We start from the raw sequence: 24,020 nt of genomic DNA on the forward strand, positions 1-24,020 counted from the left end.
TCCAGGACTTTTTTTTTTTTTTTGGATGACTTCCCTTGTATTGGATATTATTATCATTAAAAAAATATATCATGTATAGATATTAGCAGCTATCATTATTGCACACTGTATTATACTGAACAACTACTTTCACTTCTGAGGATCCAGACATGAGGCAAGGTATCTGTTGGTGAAACAGGTTTCTGTTTGCAGAGTTGTGAGCAAATACTTGAAAGATGTTGCCTACTTAGTAGCTGATTCAGATCATAGTCCTGGATATAATATTTGATATAAATTTATTAGTAACAATAGGATTTTTAAAAATTTAAGGCAAAAGATTTCTTAGTAGAGTCTTGGAAAGTTAGTTTAAGAGAAATACAGAAAACTATATCTGTTGTTAAATATGCCTTTGTGGATGAAACTTTATAGTCCTTTTTATGACATCTGGCTTATTCTAGTTTCAGAAATCTTCATCATTTTTACATTTAATTTTATGTACTTAAAATCAAACTTTATCAATAGTTTGATTAAAAATATGTACAATATTAGATATCACTTACAATTTTTTGTTAATGTTGAAAGGTTTTTGTTTTAACATTTATTAGAAATTTTAATCAGTTTTGTTAAATAATCTTAAAAACTCACAACCTTTGTAAACTTACTAGTAAGTAATAAGCTTTATACATAAAAGAGGGAGATGAACTGCTTTGTGGCTTTTTAAAAAAAATCCATAGTCTTTTACAATGATTAAATAAATAATGCTGACAAATTAAAGCACCTGTGTTAATCTCTAGAAGTGGACTTTGAAAATTCAGTATTAAAGTTATTGAAATTAATAAGATATATATTTTGTTATATGAACGGTTCCTTCTCTGAGTGCTTTGAATCCATGTTTAAGTATAATCTTTACCATTGAATAACAAGGAAGTTAATAACTTAAAAACTTTCCTCTGGCTCTAGCTGGGTTGGCTCAGTGGATAGTGCGTCAGCCTGTGGACTGAAGGGTCACAGGTTCGATTCCAATCAAGGGCACATGCCCGGGTTGTGGACTCGATCCCCAGTAGGGGGCATGCAGGAAGCAGGCAACCAATGATTCTCTCTCATCATTGATGTTTCTATCTCTCTCTCCTCCCTTCCTCTCTGAAATCAATAAAAATATAAAAAAGTAATAATAAAATAACTTTCCTCTGTAATTATAGAATAATATTAAATAACTAAAATTAATGTCTCAAATGGGTTAGGATGGTATATGTGTGTATGCTATTTCAGGACAGATACTTTTCTGTTTACCTGATATCCTATATAATAAAAGCCTAATATGCTAACTGTCCAGTCGTCCAGTCAGCCATTCAACCAATCAAAGCATAATATGCTAATGATATGCTAAGGCCACTCAATTGCTCGCTATGATGTGCACTGACGACCAGGGGGCAGATGCTCCGACCGGTAGGTGAGCTTGCTGCTGGGGTCTGGCTGATTGGGACTGAGCGAGATGAGGGTTCCCTCCCTGGCTGGCCAACCTCCCACATTCCTCCCTGGCCCTGATCATGCACCAGTGGGGTCCCTCGGCCTGGCCTGCACCCTCTCGCAATCTGGAACCCCTCAGGGGGATGTTGGGAGTCAGTTTCGGCCTGATTCTGCAGGCCAGGCTGAGGGACCCCACTGGTGCACGAATTCATGCATCAGGCCTCTAGTTTGCTTATAAAAAAAATCATTAGAATCCTGAGTAGATCAGAAGATTAAAGACAGATGTAATTGCATGCATACCTTTTTGTGGTACTCAGATATTTTTATAATTTAATCTTTGACATAAATATAATAAAGAGCCTGGGATGTAGTCCTTTGGCAGTACATTTCCTGTTATATGTCATTTTGGAGACTTACTTAGTGTGCTTGTGAAAAATAGTATTTATTTTGATTTATCATAATTACAAGTTAACAGAAACAATAGTAAGTTACCAAAATAGACTATAGAATATCAAAACATTTCTTTTAATTCTCAAAATTAAAAACATGTCCTGACTTGCCTGTTACCTTTTTGAAAACCTTATTCATTTGTAACATAGATACTGATCCACAACTTGCTTTTAGTGATATATTTACAAAATATTTAGTCAAGCATTTCCAAATCTTTATTTTTAAAGTTTTCTTTTCAAGCTAATAGTCATTTTCCTTGTTTTTAAATTCAAAGTACTTGGAATTTATTTTGTTAAAATTAAATTAGGAACACCTTATTAAAAGTATTTTTAGCAACCTTTTAAGACAGTGTGGTTTGTTTTTGCAGGTTTACCAAGTGGAAGATATGTGTGAAGAAGAAATGCCAGAAGAGTCAGATGAATGTGTCCGCATGGACAGAACCCCACCACCACCCACATTGTCTCCAGCAGCTATAACTGTGGGGAGAGGGGAAGATTTGACTTCTGACCATCCTTTGTTAGGTAAGGAAATATCTCAATTGGGATTTTCTATTAGATTAATGTTAGTAATGGGAAAGTTGTTTTTTTCACTACAGATGGTATTAAACTAATTTGTGTAATTAATTGCAGTAAAACAGATAAGAATTAAGTTGTTTTTTTTAAAGAGAAACAATGAAAACAACTGATAAGGAGCCACTCAAATTAAAAACACATTGTAGCTTTCTAATTTTTATTGGTTTGTACAGATGTGTTTCATATGATCATTCAGATTCATTTGTCAAGCTATTTCTATCTTAAAAATTGGAATAAATCAAAGTTCTATCAAAAGATTTAAATTATACTTTCCCTAAATTACAAAGCATTCTAAGTAGTATCTGGCATCCTCATAATTGCTTGTGATTTAGACTGAATAAATCTTTTAAAAGTGTTCTTTCCCATACAGTACTTAAATTAAGCCTCACTAATTCTTAGTAGAGATGGATTAAAAAATTATTGAGTTTAAGCATTCAAATTCTTATTCACTATGTCACTACTACTTTTAAGTTAAAGTAAATCTTATGTATGTTCCTCTTCACAATATCAAAGTGACTGTGAATTCTAGATGTTTTACTAAAACATTAGTATGATCTGTTGCCCCGTGTCTAGAGCAGCCGTGGGCAAACTACGGCCCGCGGGCCGGATCTGGCCCTTTCGGCTGTTCCTTCCGGCCCGCGGAGCCGAAAGAGCGGAGGGTTCTCTTGCTCTCCCCTCCGCTCCTTTACTTTGAATTTATATTAGTTCACACAAACACTCCATCCATGCCTTTTGTTCCGGCCCTCCGGTCCAGTTTAAGAACCCATTGTGGCCCTCAAGTTAAAAACTTTGCCCACCCCTGGTCTAGAGCCTAAAAAAGATACATTCTGTTAGGGTGTTTTTTGTTAATTTATGAATATTTTACTTAGGTTAGGGGTTCGCAAACTAGCTCATGCTTCAAATCTTTCCTGCTGTCTTTATATGACCCATGAAATAAGGACAGTTTTAAATTTTTAAAATGGTTGAAAAAAATTAAAAGAAGAATATTTCATGTTATGTGAAATATAAATTACATTGTTCTTTACTACAAGTTCTCTGCAATACAGCCATATTCATTTGTTCAAATATTATCTACTAGAGGCCCGGTGCACAAAATTTATGCATGGGGGGTTGGTCCCTCAGCCCAACCTGCACCCTCTCCAATTCGGGAGCCCTCAGGGGATGTCCTACTGATGGCTTAGGTTCGCTCCCCCGGGGGAGCGGGCCTAAGCCGCAGTCTGGCTTCCCTCTGTAGGACGTGATCGGGCTAATCAGGGGAGGGTGCTGCCCCCATCACCCAGCTGCTGCTGCCACTGCTGACCGCCGCAGCCGCCAAGGTGTTTTCATCAACACGGAGTCCAGTCCCTTCACCATTCTATATAATAAAAGTGTAATATGCAAATAGACCAAACGGCAGAACGACCAGTCGCTATGATGCGCACTGACCACCAGGGGGCAGATGCTAAATGCAGGAGCTGCCCCCTGGTGGTCAGTGCACTCCCATAGGGGGAGTGTCACTCAGCCAGAAGCCAGGCTCAAGGCTGGCAAGTGCAGTGACGGTGGCGGGAGCCTCTTCTACTTCCACTGCAGGTGGGTGGTTAAGAGCAAGGGGTCCTGGACTGTAAGAGCCCCAGACTGCGAGAGGGATGTCCGACTGCCGGCGGGGAGCGTGCCTAAGCCGGCAGTCGGACATCCCCCAAGGGCTCCCGGACTGCGAGAGGGCACAGGCCGGGCTGAGGGACCCCCCGAGTGCATGAATTTCATGCACCGGGCCTCTAGTGAAAAAATGACAACTTTCTTTAGGCATTTTCAAGATGTCTCTTTCATAGGATATGACATTTCTTTATTTCTTTTTATCCTCACCTGAGGATATTTTCCCATTGATTTTTAGAGAGCGTGGAAGAGAGAGGGAAAGACAGAGAGAAACATCAATGTGAGAGGGACACTTTGAGTAGTTGCCTCCTGCATGAGCCCTGACCTGGGCCCCGGCCAGGGAGGAGCCTTCAACCTAGGTACATGCCCTTGACCAGAATCGAACTTGGACCCTGTGGTCGGCAGGCCGAGGCTCTATACACTGAGCCAAACTGGCTAGGGCAGGATATGACATTTCTTAGCCCCTCTAGCAGCAGACCTTCATTTTTTCCTCCAGGAGTGAGGTGGGAAAACCCTAGATCACCTTCTTGGATTCTTATTACACAAGTTACCAAGAACACTGCGAGTGGCTTACCAGGAGCTTAGCTAATGAGTGGTCAGAAAAGCTGTTTCCTCTGCAGCTCATGCACAGAGGTGGGACTGCTGGCGTGCCCTGGCTGGCAGTCCCTGTTCTCTGTGGGCCTCCTCTCTGCCGCAGCTGCTGGCAGGCACTGTTCTCTGCGGGCCTGCTTGCCACCATAGCGGCTGGCAGGCAGGCCCTGTTCTCTGCGGGCAGGCCCTGTTCTCTGCTTTCTGCAGGCCTGTCTGCTCGCCGCTGCTGTGGCTGGCAGGCAGGCCCTGCTCCCTGCTCTCTGTGGGCCTGCTTCACCCTGCTCTGTCTGGGCCTGCTCGCCGTGGCGGCAGCTGGCAGGCCCTGCTCCGCCCTGCTCTCTCTGGGCCTGCGCCCTCCGTGGCTTGCCTCACTGCACAGCAGTCCCCTCCCACCCACCTCTGCGCGCAGCCTCCTCCTGAGCGGTCGTGACTGTAATGGCTTCCTGGCTAATTTGCATATTACCTCTTTATGTATATAGATGGCTACTGTTGTGTTACTGCAGCAAAGATGAGTAGTTGCAAAACCCATATTGTCCTTTATAGAAAGTTCATTTACCTCTGACCCAGATAATACAAATGTTGGTTCAGGCTTCGTTGGAGGTATTCTGTTCTATTGATTATCTCTTGGTCCTCGTGATCATTTCAGGTAAGAAGAACCACTGTATCAGGCATGGAAATGAATTGTAATGGGACACTGGTTTTGCTCCCACAGTAACCCTTGCCCTCTCTTTTCTTCAACATGCCACATTTCTAATCCTTCTGTTCTTTCCAGCTTTTATTCCCTTATTACAGAAGTGAATCTCTGGAAAGTTTAGGAAGGGGAAAATCAGTTTTGTTCCAATTTTTCTCTCTTCTTAAAAATAGAAAACATTTAGTCACTAAAATTATATAAAATATTTAATAAAACAGTTTAATATTATTGCCTTTGTACATGTGCCCTTGACCAGAATCGAACCTGGGACCTTTCAGTTCACAGGCCAATGCTCTACCCACTGAGCAAAACCAGCTAGGACGGGACTATCTTATTGTGGTCTTCAAGAGTTTGAAAGGGAGGAATTACAGTGATCCAGGCCAGCATTTTGCAATTGCCTGATAGTACAGTATTCCTCAAAGTGACATAGATGTTGCCAGTGACAAGTTTAAAACACACACAATAAAATAGAGAACATTTGTGCATGCATTTGAGTTAGCCTTACTGCTTGAAATAAAGGTGATGTAACCTGTATAGTTCACTAAAATCTTTACTTATTCTATGGATTTCATGATCCATTTTTATTTAAGCACTAGAGGCCCGGTGCATGAATTCGTGCACCAGTGGGGTCCCTCGGCCTGGCCTGTGGGATTAGGCTGAAACCAGCTCTCCGACATCCCCCAATGGGTCCCAGATTGTGAGAGGGCGCAGGCCAAGCCAAGGGACCCTACTGGTGCACGATGAGGACCGGGGAGGGACGCAGGAGGTTGGCCAGCTTGGGAGGGACCACAGGAGGGATCCAGGGTGTGTCCGGTCCATCTCGCTCAGCAGCAAGCTCACCTACTGGTCAGAGCGTCTGTCCCCTGGTGGTCAGTGCACATCATAGCGACTGGTCGACCAGTCGACTGTCTGCCCCCTGGTGGTCAGTGCACATCATAGCGAGCGGTTGAGCGGCCTTAGCATATCATTAGCATATTACACTTTGATTGGTTGAACGGCCAACCGGCCGACTGGACACTTAGCATATTAGGCTTTTATTATATAGACCAGTGGCCCAGTGCACGAAATTCGTGCACGGAGGGGGAGGTTCCCTCAGCCCAGTCTGCACCCTCTAATTGGGGACCCCTTGAGCGATGTCCGACTGCAGGTTTAGGCCCGATCCCTGTGGGACATCCCTCTCGCAATCTGGGACCCGCAGTCAGACATCCCTCTCTTAATCTGAGACCTGCAGTCGGACATCCCTCTCGCAATCTGGGACCGCTGGTTCCTAACCGCTCACCTGCTTGCCTGCCTGATCACCCCTAACTGCCTCTGCCTGCCTGCCTGATTGCCCCTAACTGCCCTCCCCTGCCAGCCTGATCTGCCCCTCCCCTGCCGGCCTGATCTCGCCCCCAACGGCCCTCCCCTGCCAGCCTGATCTCATCCCTAACTGCCCTCCCCTTGCCGGCCTGGTCGCCCCCAATTTCCCTCCCCTGCCAGCCTGATCTCGCCCCCAATGGCCCTCTCCTGCAGGTCTGATCTCGCCCCCAACTGACCTCCTCTGCCGGCCAATTTGGTTCTGATTGGTCAGTTTCTATGCCAGTGTCAAAAGCTCTGCCTCCTAGGCAGCCATTGGCTCCTCACAGTTGACCCAGATTTGGTTCTGATTGGTCAGTTTCTATGCCAGTCAGTATCAAAAGCTCCGCCTCCTAGGCAGCCTTTGGTTCCTCACACTTCACCCAGATTTGATTCTGCTTGGTCGGTTTCTATGCCAGTCAGCGTCTCTGGGCCTATCAACGGGGTCTGATCAGAAAGATGGGGCTGATTAGCAGCCACGGTGGAGGCCTGGAGAGAAATGGAGGTGTGGCTGCTGGCCAGACTGGGAGAGAAAGAGAGAGGCAAGTCCTGATCAAAAGCTGCCACAGAGGCAACAGATCAGTCCCTGCTTCTCTCTTTAGGCCTCTTTCTGGCCCTGATTCGCAGCCCTCTCAGCAGTCAGTTTTGGGGCACCATGCCTGCAGCAGAAGCAGTCAGTGCTGGGCTGCCATGGCAACCCAGCGCTGATTACAGGACTGAGTTCCGGTTGGTCGAGCCTTGGTTGTTACTGGATGTTACGACCCAGGGTTTTTATATATTAGGATACTTTCAAAGTGCTTTTATTCCCTCATATCATTTGGAATATATAAATAGTAACAAAGAAAATTCAGTATCTATGCAGCTTAAAAATTTTTTGAAAAAGTAATCTATGTAGCTTAAATTTTTTTTGAAAAAGCAACAATTTCAGTAATTATTCTTAATTTGACATTCTAAAACATACTCATGTCTCATGGGACAGTTTTTTTTTAACCATGGTTGGAATGATAACTGAGCAAGTAACCCCCTTCTTCTGTAAAATGGGGCTCATAGTAGTTTCTATCTCATAAGGTTATTGTGCAGATTAAATGAGGTAATAAACATAAAGTTTTTAGCCCAGCCAGTGTTGCTCAGTGGTTAAGCATCGACCCATGAACAGGAGGTCATAGTTCAATTCTATTCTTGGTCAGGGTACATGCCCAGGTTGCAGTCTCAGTACCCAGTAGGGGGAGTGCAGGAAGCAGCCGGTAAATGATTCTCTCTCATTATTGATGTTTCTCTCTCTCCCTCTCCCTTCCTCTCTAAAATCAATTAAAATATAAAAAATAATAAATAAATTGTTAGAATGGCTTTTTAAGCAGATATTAGCTATTATTGTTATTTGTGATTATTTTTAAATTATCTTTCATATTTGCTGGGCAGAATGCTAAACATTAAAAAAATAATTTTGTTTTTCAGAGGAAGTGGAATTACCTGCTGTGGCATCAGTCAGCGCTTCAGTAATTAAATCTCCTTCAGATCCTTCACATGTTTCTGTTCCTCCTCCTCCACTCTTACTTCCAGCTGCTACCACAAGGAATAATATTACATCTATGCCCAATAGCATCCCCAATATAGAAAACAAACTTCCACAGGCCATTGTTAAACCACAGATCTTGACCCATGTTATTGAAGGCTTTGTAATTCAAGAGGGATTGGAGCCATTTCCTGTAAGTAACAAGCAAGTTTTTTTTTTAAATAATTCATGTAATAATATTTTAAAATTTAGTCTGTTTTTCTCTAGTAAAAAGCTTGTAATTTTATTTCAAAAAAGTTGTCACTCTTATATCTAGAATTTATCTTTCTATAATATCATGTATATACTCTAAATATACTTCTAGAATTTTATGCTAGCTATGTAGATGTATAAACTAAGGATATACATATATCGATTTTATAATTTTTAGAGAAAGATAGTTGGAAGTTTATTCCAATGAAATAAATTTTTCTATTTTTTTCTTTTTAAGGGGACTGAAATGACACCTAAAGTGTATTTTTTTAAAAATTGTGTTTCTTATATAATGTGATACTTGATGAACTTTAACTTGAGTACAGAAAATAATAACTTCCCAATGATTTAATCCTTCTGAAATTACCCAGTAGATGTTTATAATTAGCAAATATATATTCTCATCATTCTTAAATCTCAGCCTTCAATCAGATTTTTTAAATGCTTTAAAATGCTCACCTCAAAGTATCACTAAAAGTCTTATAATTTGAGACTAGTTATACAGTATATCCCTTATATGCTGCTCTCTAGAGATGAATATTTTCCCTTAGAAAATAAATTAAAAAATGAGTAGGCAAAATAAAACAAAATAGTTTACTTTGAATGATCTGATTTTTGAGATACATGGGTAGCATTACGATAGTTGGTTGCCTATTTATCAGTATTACTAGTGAGTTACAACTTTCCACTACAAAAAAAGGTAAATTTGGGAAAAGTACAGAAAAATCCCCACTAATACCAGTGTGTACATCTACACTAATAAAAGAGAAACATGCAAATTGACCATACCTCCACTACGCCCACAAGCCATGCCCACCAGCCAATCAGGAGCGAGTATGCAAATTAACCCAACCAAGATGGCTGTGGCCATGGAACGAGCAGGAGGCTTGCATTTCCCCGGCGATGGAGGAAGCCAAGCTTCCTGCCCACTCTGGCTGTCCTTGGCCTCTGCTCAAGGCTACAAAGTTTCAATTATAGAAGATAAATAAATCCCAACAAAAATGGCGGCAGCCATGGAGCTGGAGAGAGCAGGAGGCTTGGGTTGCCCCCGGCAATGGAGGAAGCCAAGCTTCCTGGCTGGCCCTGGCCTCCGCTCAAGGCTACAAAGTTTCAATTATAGAAGATAAATAAACCCCAGATACCAGGGCCTCCACTTGGGTCACCGGGGGGCGTGGCCTGCCTGCAAACCACCACAGGCCCCTCGCCCAGGCAACCCCACGCCCCAAGGGAACCCCCACCCTGATCTGGGACACCCTTCAGGGCAAACCAGCCGGCCCCACCCATGCACCAGGCCTCTATCCTATCTAATAAAAGAGTAATATGCAAATTGACTGTCACTGCAACACACAAGATGGCTGCCTCCATGTGGTCAAAGATGTCTGCCCCCATGTGGACACAAGATGGCTGCCACAGGATGACCAGCAGGGGAAGGCAGTTGGGAGGGACCAGGCCAGCAGAGGAGGGAAGTTGGGGGCGACTGGGCCTGCAGGGAAGGGCAGTTGGGAGGGGGCCAGGCCTGCAGGGGAGGGCAGTTAGGGGTGACCAGGCCTGCAGGGGAGGGCAGTTAGGGGCAATCAGGCTGGCAGGGGAATGGTTAGGGGATGATCAGGCTGGCAGGCAGAAGTGGTTATGGGCAATCAGGAAGGCAGGCAGGCGAGCAGTTGGGAGCCAGCAGTCCTGGATTGTGAGAGGGATCGTAGGTTGGAGAGAGTGCAGGCTGGGCTGAGGGACTCCCCGCCCCCCCATGCATGAATTTTGTGCACTGGGCCTCTAGTTTATATATATATATTTTTATATGATCAAGATGATTATTATATATATTGTTTTGCTTCTTTCACTTAGTATATCTTGAGCACTTACCTATAATAAAAGTGTAATATGCTAATTAGACCGGACACCCTTCCAGACAAAGCTGCGGCGGGCGGGGGCCGAGGCAGAGACAGCGGTGGCGGGGGCCAAGGCCCTTGCACGAATTTCGTGCATTGGGCTTCTAGTTTTCTCATATGATTAATAGTACTTTGGAAACATTTTGAAAGGTTACATTATATTCTACTTTATATACAACCAAAATTTATGTAATCCTTCCATTATTGTTGGACATTTAAGTTTCCATTTTTTCACTATTCAAATAGTCTGAAAGGAATATTTTTGTATATAAATTATCCACATTTTAAATAATTTCTTTAGCATAAATTCCTTAGAAGTACTGGCATGCATTTATATTTACATGTATATTTGTAAGATTCTATATATATTACTAAATTATTTTCTGGAAATATTATTTAAATTTATTAGCACACCGTAAGTATATAACCTTAGCAGCACTGAATATTATAGTTTTTTACAGCAATAATTTTTATAAATTTTACATGAGGCATATTAAATATACTAACTGAAATGAACACAGTTTAAAAGTATATGGATGATTATTTTCTAAAATTAAATATATAAACTTTTAATAAGCTATTTTTGACCAAGTGTGGCTGGCAGACATTGGAGAATTAACCCTCATTCTTAAATAGAAGAAGAGATTCTGTTTTTTCAGATTAGCTCAGGGTTCACTAGCAAATCAGTAATTATTTTTGATCTGGACTGTTTTTGCTGAAAACAGTTCTAAAATAAGTATTATTCATGACCTAAGTATACTGATCATACTTTAATTTTTTGTTAATTTTAATGTTAATATTTGTGGCTTTTTCCCATTTCTTTTTGTGATTATAGTAGATTTGGTTGCTGAATTAAGAATCAGGAGACTTGCGTTCTAGTCGTTCTTTCTTTTGTAAAGAAATCACCTAAACACTGAACAGTAGTTCCCTTATCTCTATTTTAATTGTAATTGGTATACAATATTATATTAGTTTCAGGTATTTAATATAGTGATTTGACATTTATATACCTTACAATGTGTTCATTACACTAAGTCTCATTGTGGTTTTAATTTGCATTTCCCTGATGATTAATGATATTGACCATATTTTCATACGTCTCTTAGCCATCTGTATGTCATCTTTAGAGAAATGTCTTCATGTGCTTTCCCCATTTTTTTGCCATTACTGTATCTGTATAATACACATAAAAATGATCTATCCTGAGGAGATAACCCTACAAATACTGGTAAAAAGTTTTATACATGAAAAATCTTAAAAGTTGTTACAGAAAAAAATGAAAGGAACTGGCAAATAAGAACATATTACTGATTTTTTAAAGAAGACTTTTTCTTAACTACTTGCCTAAACTAGGATGCTAAGTTCCATTTGACAGAGACTTTGAAGCATTTATATTGCTGATGACTTGTGTTTATGTCCAGATAGCCTATACTTTTCTCAAGGAAAAAGCACTTAATGACTGTATCAGATCAATTGGACAAGCAAATGATCACTGATACCATTTTTTCAAGAGTTTTTTTAAAATTGATGTCAGCCGAAACTGGTGTGGCTCAGTGGATAGAGCGTCGGCCTGCGGACTCAAGGGTCCCGGGTTCGATTCTGGTCAAGGGCATGTACCTTGGTTGCGGGCACATCCCCAGTGGGAGGTGTGCAGGAGGCAGCTGATCGATGTTTCTCTCTCATCGATGTTTCTAACTCTCTATCCCTCTCCCTTCCTCTCTGTAAAATATCAATAAAATATATAAAAATAAATAAATAAATAAATAAATAAATAAATAAATAAAATTGATGTCAGAGAGAGAGAAAGAGATAGAAACATCAATGATGAGAAAGAATCATTTGTCGGCTGCCTCCTGCACACCCCCACTGGGGATCATGCACACAACCTGGGCATATGCCCTGAGCGGGAATTGAATCCGACCTCCTGGTTCATTGGTCTACGCTCAACCACTGAGCCATTCCAGCTGGGCTTCAAGAGTTTTTTTAACCAACTTATTTCTAAAAGTCTTTAAAAACATTATTTCATTTTATCCTCTCTCTGTTTTAAAGGTGAGTCGTTCATCTTTGCTAATAGAACAGCCTGTGAAAAAAAGACCTCTCTTGGATAATCAGGTGATAAATTCTGTGTGTGTTCAGCCAGAGCTACAGAATAATACAAAGCATGCAGATAATTCATCTGACACAGAGTTGGAAGACATGATTGCTGAAGGTCTGTGGATTTTACTTAAGATACCCTTAATTAACTTTGACTTTCACTGCTTGAAACAGATATGGATTTTTATTCCACACAGATTTTTACTTGGAAGTATTTACTTTTTTTCTCAAGAATGCATTATTTGATTAAAATAATGGGAAAGGTAACCAGACTCTTAATAGCCAATTAATAAAAATAAGACTGGTTAATTTACATACTATCAGTTAATTTGACTTTTGAAAGAATGTAGGTGGGAAAAATTTCATTATACATGAAAGTAATTAAAAATTTTAGCATCAAAACAACCAACTTTTTGTATTTTTTTCCAAGCAGACTTAAATAAATGACTGTTTTATTGAGTTTCCTTAAATAGTTAGAGCTTCTGAGTTGTTTGGCTTTAGACTTTCCTTATTCTGATGTTTGATATCTAAGTAATTATCTTCAATATATTAGCATTTTCATCTGAAATTAATTCATTCATTTTTGAAAATTTTTTGTAATCTTTACCTGAGGATGTGCTATATATCTCCATGGCACAATGTACTAAAATTCATATCCTACAAGGTGCTTTTTGAAAGTGTTCCTCCTGCAGGGTAGTGGCTTTGTCTTATCTTCATTTCTCTTACAGTGCTTAATAAAGTTATTTGCATGTTTTAGACATATTGCATTCTTAGCAAAATGAAGCTTTAAAATGTATTGCCTATGTATAGAGTAAACTCCATAAAATTTTTATGCAGTGCAGGACAAGGAGGGAATTTATGGAGGTGGTTGGTTTTGGGGGCTTTGCCCTGCCAAAGTGGCTGTGGATTGAAAAATTCAAAGATCAAAAAAGAAAGAAAGAAAAGAAAAATTCGAAGATCATTCCTTTAAGTTTCCTGGAAGGTCTGAACTAGCAGCATCCCACCAAAATAGAGGCTAAATGAAAATTTGCCACAATTAAATTTTTGTGAGGTTTTTTCTTTGTTTCCTTCTTTTTTAGAGACATTAGAAGAAATGGACAGCGAGTTGCTGAAGTGTGAATTCTGTGGGAAGATGGGATATGCTAATGAATTTCTGCGGTCAAAACGATTCTGCACTATGTCATGTGCCAAAAGGTATTTCTATTTTGAATTTCCTAAAGCACAAACCCACCACTGTAACAAAACCAAAAAACTTGTAGAGTTTACCAGTAGTCAAAACTAGATATTACAATATAGAGGAATACTATCAAGTAGATGTTATATGGAGCTACTTTGGTAGTTATTAAATTTTGCTCTTTGAAAGTTATATAGTCATAACACTTACAGTTAGTTTTTCAGCATAATCTAATATCGAAGTAGCAATCTCCTGGTGGTAAGAATATATGCTTAGGAGAATCTCTCCTGTGAATAGACTACTAGTCTTCAAGATATTCAAACAGTTTTTGTTTTATCATCTGATTTTTGTTTGTTAATATTAAAATACCTGGATTTACTTTGTTTTGTTTTAAAATGTTTTCTTTTGTTTTAATGTATCCTATTAATTTTAGGTTTCTAAATAGGACAGCTATCCATGTTCCCTACATAGTTATATTGTCAGTAAAATAACTATCTTTTCTAAATATGTATTTGCAATAGTAATATTACAGGTAAATAGTATTGATAACAGAATATCTTCATTTAGTCTCAAGTTTAGTTTACATTAAAAAAAAAAAACCAACCGAGAAACCAAGATGGCGGCATAGGTAAACACCTAAACTGCTGCCTCGCACAACAATTTCAAAACTACAACTAAAAGACAGAACGGACACCATCCAGAACCACAGGAAAGCTGGCTGAGTGAAAATTCTACAATTAGAAGGAAATAGAAAAGCTCACATAGAATTGGAGGTACAGCAAAGGGTCTTTGTGCGCGCAGAGAGGAAGGGCGGCTGAGAGCCTGGCTGACTTTCTCTGGCGGAAGGGGGAAAGAAGCCCCCGACCACACTGAACCCCAGTTCTGACTGCACTGAACCCCAGTTCCAGGCGAGCCCCTGGGGACCCACGCTCTTATGGGGGGAGTCTGGACTCTCGGGCGGAGACTCGGGAGCCGGGGAAGGCGGAGGACTGAAAGCGCGCACACGCCAGTGCGCACAAAGGCTGCAGAGGTTGCCACAGGCTTTCCCTAGTGGAAGGGAGTCAGAGGCTCCTGAATGCCCTGAGCCCCAGTTCTATCTGCAGTGAACCCCAGTTCCAGGCGAGCCCCTGGGGACCCACGCTCTTGTGGGGGGAGTCTGGACTCTCGGGCGGAGACTCGGGAGCCGGGAAGGGAGAGGTCTGAAGGCACGCACGTGCGCGCAAGGGCAAGGCTGACGGGAAGCCAAGACTGAGACTCCACCCCATCCAAGCTGAGCACAGAGGCTATTGCAATTTGGCAAGTCTAATCCTATAAGGCTGTCTCCAGCACCGAACTTCTCCCAGCATAGACACAGCTGATCCTTACAGCCAACTGGCCTGGAGGTCAATTCCTCCCAGTGATACCAACAACAATCAAGACTTAACTACAACAAGGCTGTACACACAGTCCACAAAGGGGTGCACCAAGAGTGTCCACCTCAGGTTAACTGGGGAGGCAGACCCACTGGGCCATATTGGAAACCTAGCACACAAATCTACCTTACCAACTCAGGGAAGCAGTGAAAATGCGGCGTCAAAGAATCAGATCACAAACGAAAGAAATGGAGGAAAACAAACGACTGGATATAGAATTCAAAACCACGGTTATAAGACTTTTTAAGAATATCCTAGAAAAGGCCGATAAATATAATGAGACCCTCGAAGATATGAAAAAGGACCAACTAGAAATTAAACATACACTGACTAAAATAAAAAATATTATACAGAGACCCAAAAACAGACAAGAGGAACACAAAAATCAAGTCAAAGAATTGAATTACAAAGAAGCAAAAAACACTCAACCGAAAAAGCAAAAAGCAAAAAAAAAAAATCCAAAAAGTTGAAGATAATGTAAGAAGACTCTGGGACAACTTCAAGCGTACCAACATCAGAATTATGGGGGTGCCAGAAGAAGAGAGAGAGCAAGATACTGAAAACCTATTTGAAGAAATAATGACCGAAAACTTCCCCCACATGGTGAAAGAAATAGACTTACAAGTCCAGGAAGCCCACAGAACCCCAAACAAAAGGAATCCAAAGAGGACCACACCAAGACACATCATAATTAAAATGCCAAGAGCAAAAGACAAAGAGAATATTAAAAGCAGCAAGAGAAAAACAGTTAGTTACCTACAAGGGAGCACCCATACGACTGTCAGCTGACTTTTCAACAGAAACTATGCAGGCCAGACGGGAGTGGCAAGAAATTTTCAATGTGATGAATAGCAAGAACCTACAACCAAGATTACTCTACCCAGCAAAGCTATCATTCAGAATTGAAGGGCAGATAAAGAGTTTCACAGACAAGAAAAAGCTAAAGGAGTTCATCACCACCAAACCAGTATTATATGAAATGCTGAAAGGTATTCCTAAAGAAGAGGAAGAAGAAAAAAGTAAAGATAAAAATTATGAACAACAAATACATATCTATCAACAAGCGAACCTAAAAATCAAGTGAATTAAAAACCTGAGGGACAGAATAATCTGGTGAATATAATAAAATCAGGGGCACAGAAAGGGAGTGGACTGATAATTCTCAGGGGGAAAGGAGTATGGGGGGTTCATGAAGAGACTGGACAAAAATCATACACCTATGGATGAGGACAGTGGGGGGGAGGTAAGGGCAGAAGGTGGGGTGGGAAATGGGTGGAGGGGAGCTATGGGGGGAAAAAGGAGGAATAATTGTAATAATCTGAATAAAGATTTATTTAAAAAAAAAAAAAACCAAGCACCTCTGATTCTGATAGTGCTAAAAATTCATTAACAGGAACCTCATTTAAAGTGGAGAGGCCAGAAGGGGGAGCTCTCATGACCAATGATGATCACAAGGCACAATAAGGAAACTTTGTAATACTCTTCCTAACTTACTTTACCCCTATATATTAGCATTTCCTCTCCTTCATTGAGGAAATAGAATAGAAAAATAGAAGAGCAGAAGGGAAGTGTTTGACTCTTCGTATTTTACCACGGTTGCATATACTGGGTTGTAATTCCTTGTTCTTGAATAAATCCACTCTGCTGGAGAGATATCTGGCTGACTTTTTGTTTACAGTCAACATAATAAATCCTAATGTTGGTATTTACCATGAAAGGTGAAATGTATGTACAGGTTGATTAATTTGAAATTTGTTCTCTATTTGAAAAAGAGTTTAGGATCTTAATTTTATACATCTAGGGAATTTCTTGCTTGAACATATTATTTAGTGTGGTGCCACTAAAATATACTTAGTAAAACTTAGGGTAAGTTTTGTACTAATGAATAAGTAATTGAAGTATTTTCCTCCCAAAATGGCTTCATTGGTTTCTTAGTTGTCAATCCGTTACTCAGATATCCTTTTATGTTATTGATAATCCTAATAAAATTATGTAACTCCTGTTTAACTTGGGAGTTTTCCAATTTGTGTACACCACAGGAAAGAATAGTGGCTCTATGGTTCTAAATGATTAAAAACTCTGAGGGGAAGGACTACTGTTTTTCAGAATATTTTAAATTTCTTGACTTTTTAGAAACATTTCAAGTGTTTTAATGCTACCATTATTCTTCTCAAAGAGATGATTGCTGAGTTGTCACATATTATACCTTTAGGTGAAACTCTTAGAAGATTAGGGGTCCTAACATAGGGAAATGCAGATGAGAAAGCAAAGGGGAGAAGATAAATTAGGTCAGGGAGGAATAGCTGCTGTTTACGACTGTCCTGGAGATCTAAATATTTAGGGACTAAATAGCAAGTGTAAAGATAGTCTCTCTTTTCTGATCTTTAGTCAGTGGGGAAAGAAATTTTGTCAATTGATAAGAATGGAAATCAGAAGCAGACAGAGCTGAGCCCATAGAAGAGCATAATGAACATAGCAGGAGCTTGTTAAATTGTTTAGGGTAAAATGAGGTAGCCATCAGGACACCTTTTTGTTTTTTATATTTTTAGGGGGTGGGGGGGGGAAAGCCTGTTCATTCTCATAGTGCCCCTTACTTTCACTTCCTGATATTTTTATAAAACGTACGTGAGAAAAATTTATTTCAGCATCTGTATATTGATCCTAGAACAGTTACCAATAGCAAAGTTAATTGGGATTTATTCTTGTCATTTTTCTGCAAAATCTTAGAGCAAAAGAGTTTTGAAAACATGAAATTACAATGGCAGTGGTATATGTGTAAAAAAAGAGGAACTGCATATATTTTCCTTAGCCTTTCTGAGTTTTTCTGAAATTTGTTTCTTAGATTATTTCTTTTCACTCTTCTTTCTAGGAATAGGGTAGGCAAGCTGTGCCCAGACAGAGTCATTCCTGTAGCCTATATTTGTATGATCCCTGAGCTAAGGATGGTTTTTAAATTTAGGAATAGTTGAAAAAAAAATCAAAAGAATCATATTTTGTGACACATGAAAATTATGGGAAATTCAAATTTTAGTGTTTCTAAATAAATGTTTATTGGAACACAGCCATGCTCATTCATTATTGTGTATGGCTGCTCTCATGTCATAATTGCAGAGTTGACTAGTTGTAACAGATACTTGAATGGCCCACAAAGCCTAAAACATTTACTATCTGGCCCTTTATAGAAAAAGTACCCAGTCTCCTGTTCTAGGGCCTTGGAACCCAATAAATGGCATAGAACTCTTTTAAGCTGTTACTATGCCATATAAAGGTCTATTAAAAAATATTAGATAGTCTATCAATTTCAAAGAATTCTGTATTTTTAAATTTCCTGAAGAGAGCTATGAATTCCTTGTATAATTTTGAAATCTCACCTTTACATTTTTACTCTTTGATTCAGTAATATATTTGAAAAATCTTTTACTAGCCATTTGAGATTTTGTCTTTCTCTACTGTATTAAGCTATTTTTATTAATCCATTTTCAGATATTATTACTTGGGAAAATACCAGGTTTGATGAACATTTAAATAGTTAATTTATAACTTCTTTTTCTCCTGGAACCTTGAATTACTTTGCTGCTGTAAAAATCAGTTGCCCTTTCTATTTTACAGAAAGTTTCTCACTATCATGCTGTTATTAGGAGAAAATATTAATACCTATCCAGTATTAAATTGAGAGCTATGTATTTTATAGATATATACAGAGGCCAATTTTTGTCTATTAGCATAAGTAAATCCATTGAACACTATGGTTTACTTTCTGAGGTATTATAGTTCTTAATAAAGTATATGCCACTTACTGATTCACAAATTCACTTTAAAGTCATAATTAACTACTAAATAGCGTGTCCCATATATCATTTAATATTTTTTCTTACTTGAATTTCTTAGGTACAATGTTAGCTGTTCTAAAAAATTTGCACTTAGTCGTTGGAATCGTAAACCTGATAATCAAAGTCTTGGGCATCGTGGCCGTCGTCCAAGTGGCCCTGATGGGGCAGCAAGAGAACATATCCTTAGGCAGGTCTGTAGAAACCTTGCTTCAATGTACAATACCCTTTTCAGTAATGCAAGGAAAGTGCAATGCTGTATTTTACTTGTACTACATTTTCCAGCTTCCAATTACTTATCCATCTGCAGAAGAAGACTTGGCTTCTCATGAAGATCCTGTGCCATCTGCTATGACAACACGTCTGCGCAGGCAGAGCGAGCGGGAAAGAGAGCGTGAGCTGCGAGAAGTGAGAATTAGGAAAATGCCTGAGAACAGTGACTTGCTACCAGTTGCACAAACAGAGCCCTCTATATGGACGGTTGATGATGTCTGGGCCTTCATTCATTCTTTGCCTGGTATGTAATTCAGCATTTTGGCCTTAATGTTTTTCTTGTGCATTCACACACAGGAATGATGTTAGATCCATCTGCACCTATTGCATGAAAGGGTTCGAGAAGTACTTATGTATATATATATTAGTTAAATAGCATTTGCTATTGAAATATGATCTGTTTCCTCTTGCTTATTCCCTCAGCACAACTGGGTATTTTCTCATACCCTCAAGTCGATAAAAACTGACTAGTCCTGCTTCAGCTGTGACACCTCAGCCGGTGAAGGTATTAAAGGTGCTCTCTTCTCTTCAGTCTGATTTCTCTCAAGAGGTCAGTAGAGAGATTGAGTCAGACACTTCTTCCCTCTGCTCCTCTATTTTTCCATTTGGTTTCCTCCTTATTTCCTAATTTAACATTTAACCTTTTTTTAAAATAAGAGAGACTATAATTTTTTTTACATTTTTGAAAGCTAATCAAGACCTTTTAGACTATGATTAAATTTTGGTTTCTTTTAAAGGAAGCTGCATTCTTTGATTCTTGCAAAAAGTAGATATCAAGAACAGTTCCAAAATTTGATTTTTTAAGTAGACAGCTAACACTCAGTTATGATATTCTATCCCAATAGAATAGGGTAACTTTCTTATGTTTTTCTGCTCTCTCATTTTTGGATTCTTTCCATCAGCTTAATCTTTATGTTCTTTATCTTTTCTTCTTTAATGTGACAATAATCTTTATGTCCACTTTCTCCAAGGGGCTGGCTACTAAAGACATTTGCACCTTTGCTCATGATGAAACCTACACACTGGTTACATATGTTAAGATGAAACATATTTTTTAAATCAACAAATCTTATCATTCACTTTGGCTTTATGAATATGGAACACAAGGAAATTTTTAAATGTTTGTTCCATTTTGGTTTTATTCTGAATCATACCATTTATCTTGACATAAGCATTCCAGAAAAATACATCTCTTTTACAGTTGTCTGCAAGCTTATTAAGATTAACCCAGCTAGTTTTGCTAATTAATCTTTCTATGAAGGCCACTGTCTCAGAACTAAACTTACAGCTAATGTGCTGTGAGAGTGAAGAAAGTATATTTAGCAGTATTATTGCTTTAAAAAAATTTGTCAGCCATTTTACCATATATAAAGAACTCTATGAGATTTTATTAAATTCTTTTTTCTTTTAAAATATATTTTTATTGATTTCAGAGAGAAAGGGAGAGGGAGAGAGAAATAGAAGCACCAATGATGAGAGAGAATCATTGATCGGCTGCCTTCTGCATGCCTCAAATTAGGAATTGAACCATGACCTCCTGGTTCATAGGTTGATGCTCAACCACTGAGCCACACCCACTGGGCTAAATTATTTTTTCAATACCTTGTTTTAGAAATGCTAAATAAGTTTTGTGGTTTTCCTTTTTTTTTTTTAAAGAAAAACAAGATATAGTCTTTTTAAAGAAAGAAGAAATAGTTTTAAGAGGGATACATTTTCCATCGGAAGATTTTTAAGCACACACCTAAGAAAACTTAGGTGTGAGTTGTGTTGACCATGTAGGTTTAGAATCTGCATTAAAACTGATGTATCAGAGGATGGTGAGTCTTTATTATTTGTGGTTTTAATACTTAATGAAATAACTTTTAGATTTTAGACTAGTTTATATATCTTGAGATTTAACCCTAAAGTGTATACTGATCTCCTGGGCTAGACTTTGATTCTGTTATCTTCAGAAGTAGTCTCAGTGTTCCAAATGGGGCGTGTGAGCTGTTTGTTAGCTGGGGTTCTCATTTGGTGGAAAGTATTTCTTTTCCTTTGGGGATGAAGGGTAGTTCATATCCTGAAGAAAGTAGGTTGGCAAGCAAATAAATAATTGGTAGTAGTGAGTCCTCTGTCATTTCATATGCTTTTTTAGGACTAATTTTCTAATTTTTCCCACATCCATTTGCCATGAGGCTACTCTTGACTGCTTTTATTGGAAGAAAGGCTAACTCCTTTGTCTCATTCTTGCTTCATTTGAGTTAAAAAAATGATTATTGCTTATAACTTTAGATGCTTGTCTTATTGAGTTTATCAAGACACTTAATTTTATTGCCAGTGTTTATTTTTTTACTTTTTAATAAATCTTTATTGTTCAGATTATTACAGGTGTTCTTCTTTTTCCCCCTCTACCTGATTCCCCACCCCACCCCATGCCCTTACCCCCCCACCACTGTCTTCATCCATAGGGTAAGATTTTTGTCCAATCTCTTCCCGCACCCCTCACACCCCCTTCCCCCTGAGAATTGTCAGTCCACTCCCTTTCTATGTTCCTAATTCTATTATATTCACCAGTCCATTCTGTTCTTCAGATTTTTTATCACTTGATTTTTAGATTCACTTGTTGGTAGGTATGTATTTGATGTCATTTTGTTGTTCATAATTTTTATCTTTACCTTTTTCTTCTTCTTCCTCTTCTTAAAGAACACCCTTCAGCATTTCATATAATCCTGGTTTGGTGGTGAAGAACTCCTTTAGCTTTTTCTTGTCTGTGAAGCTCTTTATCTGACCTTCAACTCTGAATGATAGCTTTGCTGGGTAGAGTAATCTTGGTTGTAGGTTCTTGCTGTTCATCACTTTGAATATTTCTTGCCACTCCCTTCTGGCCTGCATAGTTTCTGCCGAGAAATCAGCTGACAGTCGTGTGGGTACTCCCTTGTAGGTAACTAACAGTTTTTCTCTTGCTGCTTTCAAGATTCTCTCTTTGTCTTTTGCCCTTGGCATTTTAATTATGATGTGTCTTGGTGTGGTCCTCTTTGGATTCCTCTTGTATGGGGTTCTGTGCACTTCCTGAACTTGTAAGTCTATTTCTTTCACCAGGTAGGGAAAGTTTTCTGTCATTATTTCTTCTAATAGGTTTTCAATATTTTGCTCTCTCTCTTCTTCTGGCACCCCAAAAATTCAGATGTTGGTACGCTTAAAGTTGTCCCAGAGGCTCCTTACACTATCTTCATATTTTTGGATTCTTTTTTCTTTTTGTTTTTCTGGTTGGGTGTTTTTTGTTTCCTCATATTTCAGATCTTTGTTTTGATTCTTGGGGTACATTGATCTACAGTTGAGTTTCTGTATATTCTTTATTTTAGACAGTGTATGCTTAATTTCTGACTGGTCCTTTTCCATTTTTTTGGCATTCTCATTAAGATCCTTAAAGGTCTCATTAAGTTCCTCAGAGGTTTTTAGAAGATTCTTGAGTAACCTTATAAATGTGGTTCTGAACTCTATGTCGTCCAGTAGTTTGCTTTCCTCCATTTCTTTCATTCGTGACATGTTTCTTTGTCTCCACATTTTGGCTGCTTCCCTGTGTTGATGGAGTGGCTTTGTGTGGTAGGTGACCTATAGGGGCCAGTAGCTTAGCCTCCCCAAACACTTGAGGTGGACACTCTTGGTACACCCCTTTGTGGGCTGAGTGCAAAGTCTTGGTGTAGTTAAGTTAAGCCTTGATTGCTGTTGGTACACTGGGAGGAATTGACCTCCAGGCAATTGGCTGTGAGGACCCGCTGTGTCTATAATGGAAGAATTGCTGCGCTGGAGACACGCTTATGGTGCAGGACTTGTTTCAATGGGGCTTTGGTGCTCACTGAGTCTTCCTCTTGAATGTGTCACTTATGGATGTGAGGAGTTGAAATCTGGTGTCTCACACTGACCACTAGGTACACTGGCTTCTGGATCTCCAATGGGGTGCAGGTCAGCTACTGTCTAAGGCCACCCAGCAGGAGCTACAGCGAGAACTACAGTTTTCTCCTCTTTGCTTGTGGTTTGGAGGTTTTGGAGCTGTGTGAGCCGGGCTGCAAGTTTGCTAGGTTAAGCTGCGATAGGGCAGGCCATTCATATGCTAAAGCCGCTGCTTGGAGCTTGGGTGGGTTTGTAGGTTGTACTGGGTGGGGTCTCAGGGCGTCACTAGGCTAGGGCGTGGCAAACAGCAATGGCTGCCAGTTAGCCGCTCTGCATCTCCGACCACGTCCCCACGTCCCGCGCCCCAGCATAGTAAACAATTATTCCTGCGCGCAGCTCTGCAAGCAAGCCACCCTCATTTTCCAACCCGATGGCAGACAGTCCACCTTCTCCCTGTAGGAGTTTGGGTCCCCTGCGTCTCCCCAGAAACTGGATTTTAGAGTAATCGGGGTTGAAAAAAGCAACGCCTGCCGCCAGCCTGGATCGTGCACCTCCGTACCTCAGCTTTTCAGCGCTTGTGCACGTCTCAATGCTCCTTTCTCTTTCCTTCTAATTGTAGAACTTCCACTCAGCCAGCTTTCCCATGGTTCTGGGTGATAGACATTTTGTCTTTTAGTTGTAGTTTTGAAATTGTTGTGCGAGGCAGCAGTTTGGGTGTTTACCTACGCCGCCATCTTGGATCCTCTCCTTATTGCCAGTGTTTAGAGAACATTTTATGTCACTAAAAGGAGACTGCTTTATAATTAAGAATTGCTTGGGTCTGCTTAAAATAACTCTGCTTTTCTTTCACTGATTAAATGGGAGTATTTCCAAACTTTTATAGGTTAAATAACAAGCTTATTTGTATGACCCTTATATCTTCTTTTTCAAAGTTTTTCTCTCTGAAATGCCTGTAGTTTAAGGTAACTTTCATACCAGAAAAAGCGTTTATCTTCATTTCTC

General features: G+C 39.7%; 1 protein-coding gene across 10 annotated transcripts in view; it reads left to right on the top strand.

Annotated features, from left to right (window-relative positions):
* Nucleotides 1–24,020, top strand: part of PHC3 (polyhomeotic homolog 3) — a 75,491-nt gene that overhangs the window by 44,523 nt on the left and 6,948 nt on the right. For 8 of the 10 annotated variants that reach the window (XM_080658365.1, XM_080658363.1, XM_080658366.1 and 5 more), the window contains 6 exons: nt 2,264–2,417; nt 8,173–8,423; nt 12,418–12,577; nt 13,542–13,656; nt 18,937–19,069; nt 19,161–19,392. In XM_080658365.1, the coding sequence (XP_080514491.1) occupies nt 2,264–2,417; nt 8,173–8,423; nt 12,418–12,577; nt 13,542–13,656; nt 18,937–19,069; nt 19,161–19,392 (1,045 nt within the window). Of the gene's footprint in view, nt 1–2,263; nt 2,418–8,172; nt 8,424–12,417; nt 12,578–13,541; nt 13,657–18,936; nt 19,070–19,160; nt 19,393–19,571; nt 19,641–24,020 lie in introns of those variants that run through there. The other 2 variants (XM_080658367.1, XM_080658364.1) reach the window with 2 other exon arrangements.

The sequence above is a fragment of the Plecotus auritus genome, assembly GCF_963455305.1.
Source record: "Plecotus auritus genome assembly, chromosome: 2".
Taxonomy (NCBI): Eukaryota; Metazoa; Chordata; class Mammalia; order Chiroptera; family Vespertilionidae; genus Plecotus; species Plecotus auritus.